General features: G+C 35.4%; 3 protein-coding genes and 1 long non-coding RNA gene across 7 annotated transcripts; 2 read left to right on the top strand and 2 right to left on the bottom strand.

Annotated features, from left to right (window-relative positions):
• On the top strand, positions 1-441 carry LOC109184751. The gene is made up of 3 exons (XM_019334788.1): positions 1-14; positions 90-178; positions 212-441. The coding sequence occupies exons 1-3, from the start codon at positions 4-6 to the stop codon at positions 439-441; spliced, it is 330 nt and encodes a 109-aa protein (XP_019190333.1). The 5' UTR covers positions 1-3.
• Positions 442-3,307: 2,866 nt separating this feature from the next.
• Positions 3,308-8,615, top strand: LOC109184853. 3 transcript variants are annotated; one of them, XM_019334915.1, is made up of 4 exons: positions 3,308-4,784; positions 4,887-5,124; positions 6,586-6,587; positions 7,667-7,762. In XM_019334915.1, exons 1-2 carry the CDS (start codon positions 3,435-3,437, stop codon positions 5,097-5,099), a joined length of 1,563 nt encoding a protein of 520 aa, XP_019190460.1. In that variant the 5' UTR covers positions 3,308-3,434; the 3' UTR covers positions 5,100-5,124; positions 6,586-6,587; positions 7,667-7,762. The 3 variants fall into 3 exon arrangements, with proteins under 3 accessions (XP_019190460.1, XP_019190461.1, XP_019190459.1); XM_019334916.1 differs by lacking the exons at positions 6,586-6,587; positions 7,667-7,762 and adding an exon at positions 8,362-8,615; XM_019334914.1 differs by lacking the exons at positions 6,586-6,587; positions 7,667-7,762 and having other exon boundaries at positions 4,887-5,270.
• On the bottom strand, positions 6,021-6,685 carry LOC109184856. The gene is made up of 2 exons (XR_002054897.1): positions 6,640-6,685; positions 6,021-6,503 (listed from the first exon to the last, which is right to left on the bottom strand). It is a non-coding gene; the product is annotated as an uncharacterized LOC109184856 (long non-coding RNA).
• Positions 8,565-13,311, bottom strand: LOC109184854 (OTU domain-containing protein 6B-like). Of its 2 annotated transcripts, XM_019334918.1 has the most exons (4): positions 12,320-12,606; positions 12,194-12,241; positions 10,082-10,199; positions 8,565-9,605 (listed from the first exon to the last, which is right to left on the bottom strand). In XM_019334918.1, the coding sequence occupies exons 3-4, from the start codon at positions 10,183-10,185 to the stop codon at positions 8,711-8,713; spliced, it is 999 nt and encodes a 332-aa protein (XP_019190463.1). In that variant the 5' UTR covers positions 10,186-10,199; positions 12,194-12,241; positions 12,320-12,606; the 3' UTR covers positions 8,565-8,710. The 2 variants fall into 2 exon arrangements, with proteins under 2 accessions (XP_019190463.1, XP_019190462.1); XM_019334917.1 differs by lacking the exons at positions 12,194-12,241; positions 12,320-12,606 and adding an exon at positions 13,149-13,311.
• Between the last annotated feature and the right edge of the window lie 814 nt (positions 13,312-14,125).

The raw sequence follows: 14,125 nt of genomic DNA, 5'->3' as shown, positions 1-14,125 counted from the left end.
GACATGTCACAAATGTATGTGGATGTTGTTGGTGGGGTAAAAAAGCAGCGTATTTATGGCTTATGGACTAAGTCATCTGCATTTACCAGCGGGAATAGCTGTAGTTCATCTGCTACTTCACAACTTCAACAAGAGGCAATGAAGGAGATGATGAACCAACAGTTAGAGACCATGCGAGGTGAGATGGAAGCTAAACTACAAGCTGAAAGAACTGAGATGGAAGCTAAACTACAAGCTGAAAGAACTGAGATGGAAGTTAAACTACAAGCTGAAAGAACTCAAATGCAGGCTCAAGTGCAGACTCAAATGCAAGCTCAAATTGCAAGTTTGATGGATGAGTTGCGTCGCAATGGTATGCTATCCAATCCAAGTACTCAAGCTCAACAATCGGCTAATTCAAATGCTGAAAACTTAGGAGATGATTATATTATGTTTTTTTAATATATTTGGTACTAGTACTAATGATGTAACATTATACTATAATACTTTTGTTGTTGTTATTCACTTTGAATGCTTTAATATAGTATATTTTATAATTATAATATTCAAGTACTATATTATAGCCTTAATGCATGTTTCTGATATTAATTAGCGGGTACAATTATTTTATTAATTTTTAAAATTTAGCGACAGATAAATATGGTAGTAAGACAACGAAATAGCAACGAAAAAATCCGTAGTTAAATTTAGCGACGGATATTTTTATCACTAAGTTGTAGTTAAATCTCATTAAATTAAAATAATAATAAAATTCTAGCGACGGATAATCTCCGTCGTTAAATTAACGACGGAAAATAGCGACGGTCATGTCGGTCGCTATTTGTAGCGACGGAAAAATCCGTAGCTAAGTCGTTGCAAATTTCGTCGCCGTTACGTAGTAGTAGAAGCGCAACGACATTTTTTTTTTTGCTTTAGCGACAGAAATTTTGTCGCTAAATATAGCGACCGATTCTTCGGTTGTTATTCGGTCACAAAGGTCGTCTTCAAATCCGTCGCCTAGTGAAATTTAGCGACGGATTTATTTCGGCTAACGAGGGACTCTTCCGTCGCAAGATTTAGCGACGGAAAAATGTTGTGTCGCTAAAGTCTAGCGACGGGGGTTTTAGCTACGGACGGCATCCATCGCTAGTCCGTCGCTATACGGTTTAGCGACGGAATTTCCCCTTTTTAGCGACGGAAAAGTCTGTCGCTATTTTAGCATTTTTTTGTAGTGGTTGGTGTAGAATTTGGTGTTTTCTTATAGGTATATGTTCGGGTTTTCGCTGTTGACTTGCTAGTCCACGATAGTAATCCCACAAATAACATTTTTTTTCAAGTCCCCTGACTGATTCTACCATAGAGTCCAACAATTGATAATAGTCCCCCCCCCCCCCCCCTCCCCCCACCCCTACCTCGAACACAGCTTATAACTTTCATCATACTATGCTCTCCAAAGAACAACTCTTCTCAAAATCTCACTCAAAAAGTGATGAGTTGAAATTCCACTCTAAGTAAGAATTCTTGTGGTTAGAGGTAAGCAAAATATCGGTTAACCATCCGCTAACCAAAAACCGATATATATATATATATATATATATATATATATATATATATATATATATATATATATATATATATATATATATTTGTGTGTGTGTGTGTGTGTGTGTGCAAAATCTAATAGACTAATACTTGGTTAGTTGGTTATATACATATGGGAAAATTATTATTATTAGAGGTAAGCAAAATATCGGTTACCCTAAGTTAAAAAATAATAATAATAATAATAATAAAAAGCACAATTCAAATCCTTTAAACCTTTAAAATTGTTCAATTGAGTCCAAATCTACCTATATAGCAAGTTAATTCATCCAAAGCTTGATGCGTGTCACTACTAAAATAATTTTTTTTTTAATTTTTAAAAATTATTTATTACTTTTAAAAAAAAAAAAAAGTTTCAGTCATTGGTTGTCCAGCGAAGACATCTGCACCGAACAACCACGACTGTCAAACATGAGGTCCAGATCTGGACCTCAAACGGCCTGGATGGCCGTCACCCACGTTCCAAACCGCCATGGACGGCCATGGCTGTCTAGGACCGGCCCCGGACAGCCATGTCCGTTTGGAATGAGGGCGGCAGCCATGGCCGCCGCCCTCGTTCCAGGCCGTTTGAGGTCCAGATCTGGACCTCATGCTTGATAGTTGTGGATGTCCTCGCCAGACAACCGTTCTGTGAAGGAGGCAGCCACCAACTGTCCTCGTCGGACAGCCGGTGACTGAAACTCTTTTTTTTTTTTTTTTTTAAATAAATAATTTAAAATTTTTTAAAAGATAAAAAAATATATATTTTAATAGTGACCTTGTCGAGCTTAGGATGAATTAATATGCTATATAGATTGATTTGGACTCACTTAACAATTTTACATGTTTAGAGGATTTGAGTGGAGCTTTTTTTGTTTTTACTTAAGGGATCTAATTGCACTATCATAATGACTTAGGGTCCAATTTGACATTTTTTTCCCTATACATATTGATTTATGGCAAATTATGCTGTGCAACCTTTTGCACCATGCATGGTGCACACTGTTGCAAAACGACGACGTTCCAAATTAAAAAAATATATATATATTTTTCATTGCCATTAACGACGTTAGACGGTTTCCTTTTGCATTCAAACATTCCATTCTCTCTTCGCAATTGCACAGTTTATAAATTATTAATCTACAGTAAAAAAATTATGAATTTACAGTATTAGATTTGTGAACATGTGATAGAGCTATATGTTCATAATTTTATAAATATATGTTCATAATTATAGAGCTATATGTTCATAATTTTCGATGTTCATATTCCCAAATGTTGAACTCTGTATTCACAAATCACAGAATTATATGTTCATAATTTGATAACTATACAGTATAGAAATTATGAATCTACAGTACAGATATTAATGAATCTACTGTATTTAAATTATGAATCTACGGTTGAAAATTATGAATCTACAGTATAGATTTTATGAATCTACAATATATAAATTATAAATCTATAGTATAGAAATTATGAATCTACAGTATAAAATTTATAAAAGATAACGGTGCCGCTAACAACACCGTTACTCAACCACATAAAAACGATGTTGTTTAGAACCTGCGCACAGTTCCACAGCATAACGCTCCTTGATTTATACTGCCAGTCAGCATAAGCCCATTCATTCAGCCCATAACTTATATTAACCCAATACAATTATTATTATTTTTTTAAAACGACCCAATACAATTATTCAAAAGTCAAAACAACACAAAATACTAAAATAGGCATAGCTATTAGCCCCAACCCTAAATCGGTATCCCCTCCCCTAATCGGCTAACCCTTCTCTGCTTCTCGTCTTCTCCAATCTCCGATGGTCGGTTTTCCAGAAAACTACATCAGCCTTCGAGACCTGTACGCCAAGACAAATGAATTCTGCAGAAGAGCTCCTCAGACAGTTCAATGCCAGTAGAAAGGCGGCTCCAAGACAAATGAATTCTGCAGAAGAGGCCCTCAGACACTTCAATGCCGGTAAACAGGCGGTTCAGCAGAGAGCCGTGGAGGTTCCAAGAGAGGCTGCCGATGATCCGCTTGCTGCATTAAAGGCAAGACTAGAGAGATTTGCTGAACAGACTCCTCCTCCCATTCCAGCTGAGAACTTGCTATTATATAATGATGTGCCAGACATTCTCGACCACTTGGAGAAGGAGAAAACAGACTTCAGGGATGATCAATTCCTAGAGAGTGAGGGTTTCTATTTATTCAAAACTGATCTTGGAACTCTTGCTGAACTCGGAAGGACTGTCTTGCCTATGTTAGCGCGTGGATTCGATACAAAAGGAGTTATAGGACTCTTTTTATTGGCATATAACTTAAGGATACCTTATACTGGTGGAGAAGGCCAGGTTTTTGAAGACATTGCTCCAGATTTCTCATTTTTTGATGCTTATGGACCTTATGTTGCCAATGTCCAATATTCTGGACACCACTTTGACAATGGATATAAAGCTACTTTAGATCCTATCAAAGAAGCAATTTACTTCTGTTTCATTGCTGCCTCAACACTAAGGCTGTTCATAAAGCCAGTTGATAACTACATTGGAGCATGGCAAAATATTATCAGTAAGTTTATTACTTTCTATGGATTCCCTGCCCCTCTGGTTTTAATGGCTCCTACAAAAGAGGCTCTGGCTGGCTTACATTGTGCCTTTGCATACGACGAACGCATGAAGATGACATTGTATAAAATCTTATATAGTTCAAAAAGAGAGCGCGAATTAGACGGGTTAAGAAGGTTCCTATATGAAACACATCTCGTGAACACTGGTCTTCATGCTGTTGGAATCTTTGCCCAGCTGAGTGTGACACTCAACGTGCGCAGTTCAAAGATCTTACAGGCACTGCACACTGGGGAATTTGCTAAACAGACAAACGCTCTGGCTGAAATGGTTAGAATGATGACGTCTAAAGAGCCGGCCTATGCAAGGAGGATGTGGAGATTTGGAAGAATCTTTAATGAGAATTTCATGAGTAGTCTTCGGACCAAAGCGTGCCCGAGATTTGTGTACATATTAGCCAGCATGTTGAAGAGAGAGGACCCTGCAAAATGTGGAAATATCCTTCATATTGTACCTCTTAGCAGCTTAAGTGAAGATATCAAGCTGAGATGTCAGGCCGTTGCCAAGATGCTGTTAAACCAAATTCGTAACCCTGTTACTCTCCCAATTCAACAAATCGAAGATGATAGTGTACCCAAAGGGGTGGAACCAGATTATGAGGTAAACCACTTGTGTATATAATTGACTTAGTTCTCATTTTCTGAACAATGATTACTCATATGAAGTATATGTATTAACAATTCTACTATTGCAAATGCACAGAGGGATTTGAAAGAGCTGGGTAAGTGCTGTGAAACCGTGGCAGACGCCATCACAAACTTAGAAAGAAATATCACAGAAGTGTCTAAAAAATACCCAGACTCGCCACAAGTAAACCGTTATAAGGAAATGGCTACTATTTTGATGGGTCACAGCTCTTTAACCCAAAAGGCTAACCAGCTTAAGGCCATGGCTGCTAACGATACTTGTGGATAAAACTTCTGGCACCAAACAGTTTGAGGTAAGTTAGATTGTCACTCAAGATGAGTGTTTGTTTGCATAAATGGATTGATTGTTGTTTTCAAAAAAAAAAATGGATTGATTGTTCATCATAGAAACAGAATGGTAGTCAATATTTTGAAGGAAATGCTTCTTACCTCTCTTGAATTTTCCCTCTTGTGCCTTGTGGCTTCCATTCATTGGGTGTCCATAAATTGGTGAGTCACCAATGATTAAAATGAGAATTTAGTAACCAATTAGATAATGTCACATTAATAGGGATGGGATGGATTAGAGGAGAAAATATGAGGGGTATTTGGCATTACTTTATTATTTATTTTTATCATTAGACTGAAAATATGATCTTGAATTGTCATACAACATAAGTAAATATTTAGCACTCATTATACTTTTGGAGGGTTTTTTTTTTTTTTTTTTCTCCGTATTTATTTTTAATGTCAATATCTGTTCAAGAATTGTGAAACTTTTCAATAATTTGAGAATTAAGACTTAAGAGACTATTAGTTTAAAGTGAAGAGATGTAAAATTCCATTAATAGAACTTTAATGTCTCCAATAAATATCTTTAGATGAGTCTACAACAAAATTTTAAATATAGAACTATACATAACTATTTGAATAATAAGAAACTACTGGATCAAGTTACAAGGATTGAAATTTTTTATCAAAATCTTTTATCATCTAACGTAATGTATAATTTAAATATAAGATTGGCCAATTTTTGGTAACTAATGAGTACAAATGGTAAAGCGTGGGTTTCTATCCCTGTAACTTGATCCGAGGACCAATTTTCCCTATCTATGGAACAATCTTTTGCAGTATTGGTACTAACATTATGGAATATATATAGAAGAAATGGCAAATGACAGGAGTTCTTGCAGCAGATGCAATTATTTTATTTTTTTTCAGCAAATTCAACATCAGTAAGAACGCAATCCCAATAATGCAATTAGTTTTCAATCTCCTCTTGAATTTGGTCATCTGTATCAACACACAACGAAGTTCAGTAAAATTGATGAACAGACAACCTGAAGTCTTTGACGAGGGAAACCCCACAACCCTTTCATCAGGTGTAAGTAAACTCCGTCTTGTGATCCCAGCCAGCAAAGGACCACAAAGAAGTAAACAAATTTACGTTACCCAAAGCTGACCGGCTCAAATCAAAGGGGCAAGGTTTTGAACTCATGACCTTGTGGTTACAAGTGTGGATAGTAGGAGAATTGAAGTATCCATAGCCAGCCAAAAGTCCTCTGCTTTATCAAGAGCAATACCCTACTAATCTCTTCTCACCCTAGTATCCTTAACTATAAAAGTATAAATAAATTCGATAAATTTTTACAATGCCCAAGTTTGCCTGTACATCGGCATCAGAGTTGGATTTCTACAGGACAAATACATATACAAATACAAAGCGTAACAAAATCATGGGTTGGTGCAGACAGTGTTTATGGTAATGTAATAAGCAGTGAGATTGTGGTTAGAGAAAGGGAAGATGTAAATCGAAGCAGAAAGGGTACCCGCAGAATGTGAATGATTTGGAAGGAAAGAAATCTATCCTTAAGTTGTTTATTCGTGAGACGGGTCAGGTCAATATGTAAATGTAATACTTATACTAGCAAATGTAATACTAAATATTACATTTCATCTTGACCCGACTCGTCTCACAGACAAAGATCCGTGAAACAATCTCTCACACAAGTTTTGGACAACATTCTAAACCTATTATTGTAGTTAATTACACTAAGGAAAATGTAGACAATTGTCTTTGAATTGATGGGCTCTTTCTATTGAGTACTATTTTTAGTTTTTATTTTTTAAAATCCTTATTTAGTCTAATTTAATGAATTAACATCTATATAGAGTGGTAAGCAAAAGAGTTTCATTGATCTCCACATTGATAAGTTGGGATGAAAAGAAAATCCATCAAATCACCCATGACCATACAACAACTATTGCAATTTTTTTTTCAAATTAAGGTCCTTTTTTTTTTTTTTCTCTCTTGAATTAGGAAGCTCAATTGTATTATCAAGTTCAAAACATATTTGACCTTTAAAAAAATTTAGCAAAGAATAACTTGCTCTGAAGCAATGTTGCCCGCACTTGAAATAAAATTAAGATGTTGATAATCACCTATAATATTGTAAGATTTCTGGTTATTACCATTATAAATATTTATTTCTTTTACTTGGTAATTTTATACTAAATTTGAAACTTTTGTGCATAGTTATTCCAATTTTATTATCCGATCTAACCCCCCAAAAAAAAAAGAGAACTTAATTTAGTCTGACCAATAGTTTTCAAGGAAGAAGGAAAGCTCTAATTGAGGCGTTGGTTTCTCTTTGCGTTCAAAAATGCATATTAAAGCACAAAAACGTTACGAAACAATAAACAATATATATTAACTGTGATTAAACAAATGTGAAGTTTTATTCAAAAAAAAAAAAAAAGTGAAGTCATAACGACAACCACCAATTAGACTATAAGATCATAATAGTTCGCAGGGCTTAACTTCACAAATTTAGTAGGCAGTATTTGAAAAAATAGACAAAATGGTTCAAAACTCTACAGTGACATGTGGAATTATGCCAAATGTGGGCAGAACCTTTGTGCGCACTAGCATTTGACCATGTCTGCTGAGCTATTGAATTACTACATCATCTCAAATGCTCTATCAGACCGGGACGTGGGGAGCCATTAGGGTGAGAAGAAGTATAAGATGATAATAACTGGAAGAACGAAATTGTATCAACTATAAATTCAATACAAGTACTAGATTAATGGTTGTACTAGTGAAGAAAACCTCTTCCATTTGACATAAATGATAAATATAGCTAGTCTTTCCATTTCACCAATCAATTTGCCTAAACTTAATATGGATTAGTTGTTGTGACACTAGTTATTTCATAATTACTATGTCTCTATAATCTATATCTCCGCAGCTTTATTTTTCTCCAATCTCATTTTATGTGATTAATGCACAAATTAAAAGAGATTTCCAAGCTACAGGACAAAGAATATGTATTAAATGGTCGTCAAACAAATGTAAACACCAACAGCAGTATAAGATCACAATAACTTGAAGATCGAAATTGCATCAACTATAAATTAAATATTTTGCGCTAAAGTGTCATTTCGCATCATGAACTATATCGAATTGTTCATGTTGCACCATGGTCTTTCATAACATATATTTCGAGTCACTTACCTTTAATCTTTTTTCATCTAACATTTTTTTACAGATTTACAGGTTTCATGGCACAGGTTATTAGCTGATGTGGTGCTTATTTCTGCTTATTGACGTGTTCTTTTTTACTGATGTGTCCGATGACAAAGCAGCCGTTGCCCAGAGGCGCGGAGTTAATGCCCAATCACACTCTCTGATTTCACGTATTCACCACATGGAGGTGGTAAAGATTAATATATGTTATGAAAGACAATGGTGCGGCATGAACAATCCGATATAATTTATAATGCAGGATGACGCTTTAGCCAATATTTTGTGAAAATACTACAACTAATAGGTCAATGGTATACTAGTGAAGTGAAGGAAACCGGCCTCGATCATATATCTGACATATATATGCATAGCTATGAAGCTGTGTTGGGGATGAGCGAGTTATAATGCTCGCCAAGTCCGTATGCATGCCTGTGGTATGATAGCATGATACTTGGCTGAAATGAGGCAGTGACACTAGTGGGGGATTTGTATTCCTTTCCCATCTCCACATCAGGGAAAGATCCTGAATATACGAGGATATGTTTCTTTAAGATATGAGTGAGGGCACCGAGCTCAAGTTGTCCTCCCCATGCTGCAGTTGACTCCACTTCTCTACAATAGTTATCAAACCTCTGCTGCTGCATAAGAGAATCATCTGATTCGCCTTCAATAATAATATTCTCAGAGAGGAAAAAGGGAAGGAAATCGGATGCATGGTTCCTCATGTAAGCAGCCACCATTTGTCGTAGTTCTAGGTAAGTATAAGGAGATGAGTCTCCAGAATGTAGAGCTAGCTGATTCTCAACAGCTCTATAGAGACAGTGTCCATCAGGCTTTATTTCATTAATGGTCAATCCAAGGGGTTCGAGCTTCTTTTCCAGCTTCTCATTCTCAATGACCCGATCACTCGTAATATTACTTTGCTCTTCTTGTATTCTTTGCTCTCTGGCGGCTTCTTGTTGAGCTCTCTTTTCACGCCTCTTGACACTCTTACTAGGCTTTGAATGTTCAGCTTGATTGCTGACGACAGATACCCCAGCAATGGCATTCACCAAATTTTCAAGATTTCCATTATCTTTCGTATTGATATTACCACTATAGCCCAGAGAAGCAAGTTCTGCAGCATGTTTTTCTTTGAGCTCTGTCAAAAGTTTAGACATCTCTTCATCTACTTGTTTCTTCTTAGCTTTCTGCTCCGCCTTGCTACCTTTTGCAGCTGCCTTTTTCATTGCAGTTTCTTTGTCCTGTAGCTTGGAAATCTCTTTTCTGCATACATCAAAGTAAAATGACAAAGCTGAAAATCTATTCCCCCATTACTAGATAGATACAGAGACAAAGTAATTGTGAAATATCAGTGCCACAAAAACTCTCCGAATTAAGTTTAGGCAAATTTAGTGGTCTAGTGGCACCAAATTGCTCTCCCATATGGGAGGTTGTAGGTTCGAGTTTCAGTGGAGGCGGTATTGACTCTTTGTGCTTCAGTAGGTTGAGAAAGTAGTTATGAACAGATACTGCATTGTAACAGAGTCAGTAGTACTCAAAAAAAAAAAAAAAAAGTTTAGGCAAATTGATTGATGCTTTAGTTACAACTGCAGTAACACGGAAAGACTAGCAAAATTGTCTAAAAGCAACCATGTTCTTTCAAAGTTAAGTGACTAGTCCCATACTGAATCGTACAATAAAGAAAAATAGATACGGAGTATTTGATAAAAGGCAAAAGTAAAACAAATTTGCCTTCTCACCTGTGCCTAGAAAGCATCTCTTCCCTGGTTTCTTGCTTCTTCTCAGGTGCATTTTCAGAGGCCAGCTCAGACAATTCCTCCTCTACTTTAGGTGTGTCCTCCATTCCAAACTTTGAATCTAAAACCAAAGCAAGCATCTCAATATGGCTAGAGTTAAGAAGAAATGAACCTAACATAGAGTGTGATAATAAGAATTGTACACAGAAAAGGTTCAGCTGAGAGTAAACTGTCATTTTTTTTTTTTTCTTTTGATATGTAAATTATCATGCAATATTCCTGTGTTAGCTCCAATTACATTAAAATCCTTCCTATTTTTGGCAACTAAAAATTAAAATCTTAATGATCTATAGCTCCAACAGTGACTTCTCCGTTAATGCCTGCATATCTTTAATCTTTAAAAATACTTTTAGGATGTAAAGTGGAATGGTATTAGTTACTTCACAAAAATTTATTCAATGTTATGAATAGAACTCGAGTTCAGCCGAACTCTAAATGAGAAACTCTCTCAACAATCTCATTTATCATTTATGAACAAGTACTCATAAGTTAAATGAACTGAAAGCAAACAAACACAGAAAGAAAAGCATAATTTTACTAGTTCAGATCTTCAGTCCAACATGTATTCTAGGTTTTCCTGTGCTTGAAAACGATGGAAGTACAAGTATGATAACCAAAGAAGTATGCAGAGAGAAAATTAATAAATAAATAAATATTCCAATTTATATTCTTTAGCATTGGATGACACATTAGGACATTCAATTAAAGGAAAAGGGTTATTTTAATGTTGCAACTTTCAAGCCAAAACAATTGACCTAAAACACCAAGACTGGAAGAATGTTAAGAATGAAGGGCACACATACAAGAGTTATATACAATTCACTAATCCAAAAATGGCAAAAATGTTTGAGCTACATAAAAAAATATAGGAAGAGCTTAATAGATGATCTTTGATTATTAGGCTACAGACAATGTCCCAAAAGATAGGTTTCACTCATCAACCTTTCGTCCTTTCCCAAGTATGGCTGATGTTGAGCATTACTGTCTATGGCGCAAAATTAAAATTCCTTATTTGACGGTGAATTTTACATGGGTCGAGCTAATACACCTTTCTAATGTATGTGTATCAAAACACAACGGATGTTTTACTTTCTAAAGTTAATTTATATATATTTCCTACACATAAGTACCTTGTCTAGTACTTGTATAAATGGTATACTTGAACTGCCGAATCTGAAATTATAGTAACACAACTACACTTTTTAGATTTTATATATAATTCTGAACTAAATATATACCTGATTATTTATCAAGCATTTTCTATGGATACATCTGTTCAATGGTTAAATGTGTCAAGTATTGTATAGCTACACCTAATTACCTAAGTATTTTCATCTTAGCAATTACTCGTTATCAATAAATTTAACAAACATATCAAAGTTGAGTACATATTAGTGGTGGATATAGAGAATTGTGTTTAATCTTTATAAGCTGGTAAAAGAACTGAAATGGAATAGGAAGGATTGCCAACTTAGCATATGTAAAAAGCAGTTATAGTAGAATTAATTATACAAACAACTAGAACTAACATCACCAAACCAAATCTTCCTCTAACAAATTAGAACATAAACTGTATATATCTTCATCTCAAGATAATTATTTTTCATTCATCAAGTATATCTAGCAAACACTTAAACACGTTATGTGTCTTTCCTCCTTTTTAGGATATGCTATATACTATCTCCAAAGGCCATTTACTTAGACTTCTCAAAACCTAGTTAATAATGATCAAACTTTTTAAAGTGAAAAAGTGTAGAACGCGATGAGGCTGGGTTTTGCTTTAAAGAAAATGCACAAAGCAACGATTTTCTAAAAAAACACAATTAATAACTAGCGATGCAAGAAGATATTAAAAAAAAAAAAATTACCACTTTATAAAAGTTTTAAAAAATTTACAAATTTATATAACAAAATTTACAGTTTTTTAAAAAGTTTTAAGAAAATTAAAGATTTATATTCAAAGTTCAAAAATAAATTAAAACTTCACTGGCAGAATTTTTTTTTAATCAGAAATGAAGAATATCATAAAAACCAAAATCCAGACTAGTTGCCTACCTCACTGGCTGAAACAAGAGGAGCCCAGACTACTCTGGAATCTGAAGTCTGGTCAAAATTAAGAAAAATAAATTAATTTCAACTTGTGAGATTGCAAGAGTGAGAGGCGATCACTTGTAATATTACTCTGCTCTTCTTGTATTCTTTGCTCTCTGGCTGCTTCTTGTTGAGCTCTTTTTCCACGCCTCTTGACACTCTTACTAGGCTTTGAATGTTCACCTTGATTGCTGACAGATACCCCAACAATGTCATTCACCAAATTTTCAAGATTTCCTTTATCTTTCCCATTGATATTGCCAAATGAAATTGGTGCATAATCACACTTCAAAAAGATGCCAGATGACTTTTCAAAACATGAATAAAGAGCATCCATTACTCCAAAGATGAAATGCACATTGAAAAACCAATGACAAATCGATGCCCGTCAGCCCGTGGTGCAACTCCTTGAATATAGAATAAATTGTTTAACATAGATTATTTCAAATTACAGTCAAGAAACTTCGAATCCAATATACATGGACGAATGGCATACCATCCTTCAACTCAAATCTGAAAATACTCCAACTCACATATCCCAATCCAACTAAACTGGTATAGTATTTTCCATTCATAAACAACTGAATTTATCCTAACCATAGTCAATAATTCGAGCTGCAAGAACCAGTTGAGCACGCTACTAGCACTTAAAACAAAGTAAAATTGTCTCAAACAACCAACTTAGCAAAGTGTACACTTAAATCATTTATTCACATAATTCATTAACCAACAATTCAGGTTTCAACAGTACCTAATTCCCCATGATTAACAACAATAAAATTAATATAGCTCTACAAATAAAATTGAAAATTTTTTAGCTTAAACCATTCGGAAAATATACCAGAAATTCAAGTTGACCAATACATTTAACTTAAACTACAAAAAAGAAAATGCTGAAGAAAAATAGAAAGGTACTTACTTGAGGTAAGCCGGTAAGGTCTCCCCGTCTGAAGAATCCCTGGGCGGCTCTATCTCTTGGGGCGTTGCGTCTCTGTCTCTCTCTCTGCGCGCTATTTTCTCCTGGGCAATGCTCGATGGGAAGGGAAGGGGAAAAAAGAAGCTAGGGTTCTATGGCATATTTAGGAAGTTTTAAGTTACCTATTTCATAAATTAATTAATTTTTTATTGCATACTAGTATTACGGATACGTATTATAACTATTGTTTTAATATATTATAGTAAATAAATCATTAGACAATTAAATTGTAGTTTTTTTTTTTTTTTTTTTTTTGAAGAAAATGGAAATTTCATTAAGCCAAAATCATATCAATCTGGAGGAACAGAGTCCCAAGGACCAGGACAGACATAGAAACAGTAGCATGTGCTAACACATGGGCTGCCTGATTCGCTGACTTACGAATATGGCGAACCTTAACATCCCCAATGTTCTTAGCAATTGCTTTACATTGCTTGATTAAACTGTTGGAAAAATAGCATTAAAATGGCATTTTAAGTGGCTATTTTGTGGTACAATTATCAGTGGGGACCACTTCCGATTTGGGTCGGGTCAAAGTGGATTCGGTTTCTTCGTAGTGAGACGAAGAGATTGATATATTGTACGCTCAAAACGGATAATGGGTGAATGAGATATTGATTCTCAAAGTAGACCCATTGAGTTGGAAAAATGAAAGGAAAAAGTGAGCTTTTGTCCCACATTGGTTTGGAAAGAGGATTTGACCCCCCTTTTATACAAGAGCTTTTTTAGAGCTTGTAGAATTGTATAGCATAGAGGCTCTCTCGCGGGGGGGGGGGGGGGGGGGGGGGGGGAGGGGGAGGGGGTGGTGCAAATCAAATTCCAACTAGAGATGACTTCGGAAATCAAGCCCGAGCTCGTGTGCGCCGGTGCCTACGGGCACGAATGTCGTCCGGAAATTGGTTGGCCTTGCGGGCTAAGTT

This window comes from Ipomoea nil, unplaced genomic scaffold (genome assembly GCF_001879475.1).
Source record: "Ipomoea nil cultivar Tokyo-kokei standard unplaced genomic scaffold, Asagao_1.1 scaffold1286, whole genome shotgun sequence".
Classification (NCBI taxonomy): Eukaryota; Viridiplantae; Streptophyta; class Magnoliopsida; order Solanales; family Convolvulaceae; genus Ipomoea; species Ipomoea nil.
Note: the sequence above shows the minus strand (reverse complement) of the source record. Positions and strands in the feature narration are given on the sequence as shown.

What these genes read in the sequence shown, in the direction of transcription:
- LOC109184751 (XM_019334788.1), top strand. An exon ending in ACAGTTAGAGACCATGCGAG is followed by an intron (nt 179 to 211) that starts GTGAGATGGAAG and finishes AAGCTGAAAGAA; the next exon opens with CTGAGATGGAAGCTAAACTA.
- LOC109184853 (XM_019334916.1), top strand. Translation starts at nt 3,435, where the DNA reads ATGAATTCTGCAGAAGAGCTCCTCAGACAGTTCAATGCCAGTAGAAAG. An exon ending in GGGTGGAACCAGATTATGAG is followed by an intron (nt 4,785 to 4,886) that starts GTAAACCACTTG and finishes GCAAATGCACAG; the next exon opens with AGGGATTTGAAAGAGCTGGG.
- LOC109184854 (XM_019334917.1), bottom strand. Translation starts at nt 10,185, where the DNA reads ATGGAGGACACACCTAAAGTAGAGGAGGAATTGTCTGAGCTGGCCTCT. An exon ending in GAGATGCTTTCTAGGCACAG is followed by an intron (nt 9,606 to 10,081) that starts GTGAGAAGGCAA and finishes TGATGTATGCAG; the next exon opens with AAAAGAGATTTCCAAGCTAC.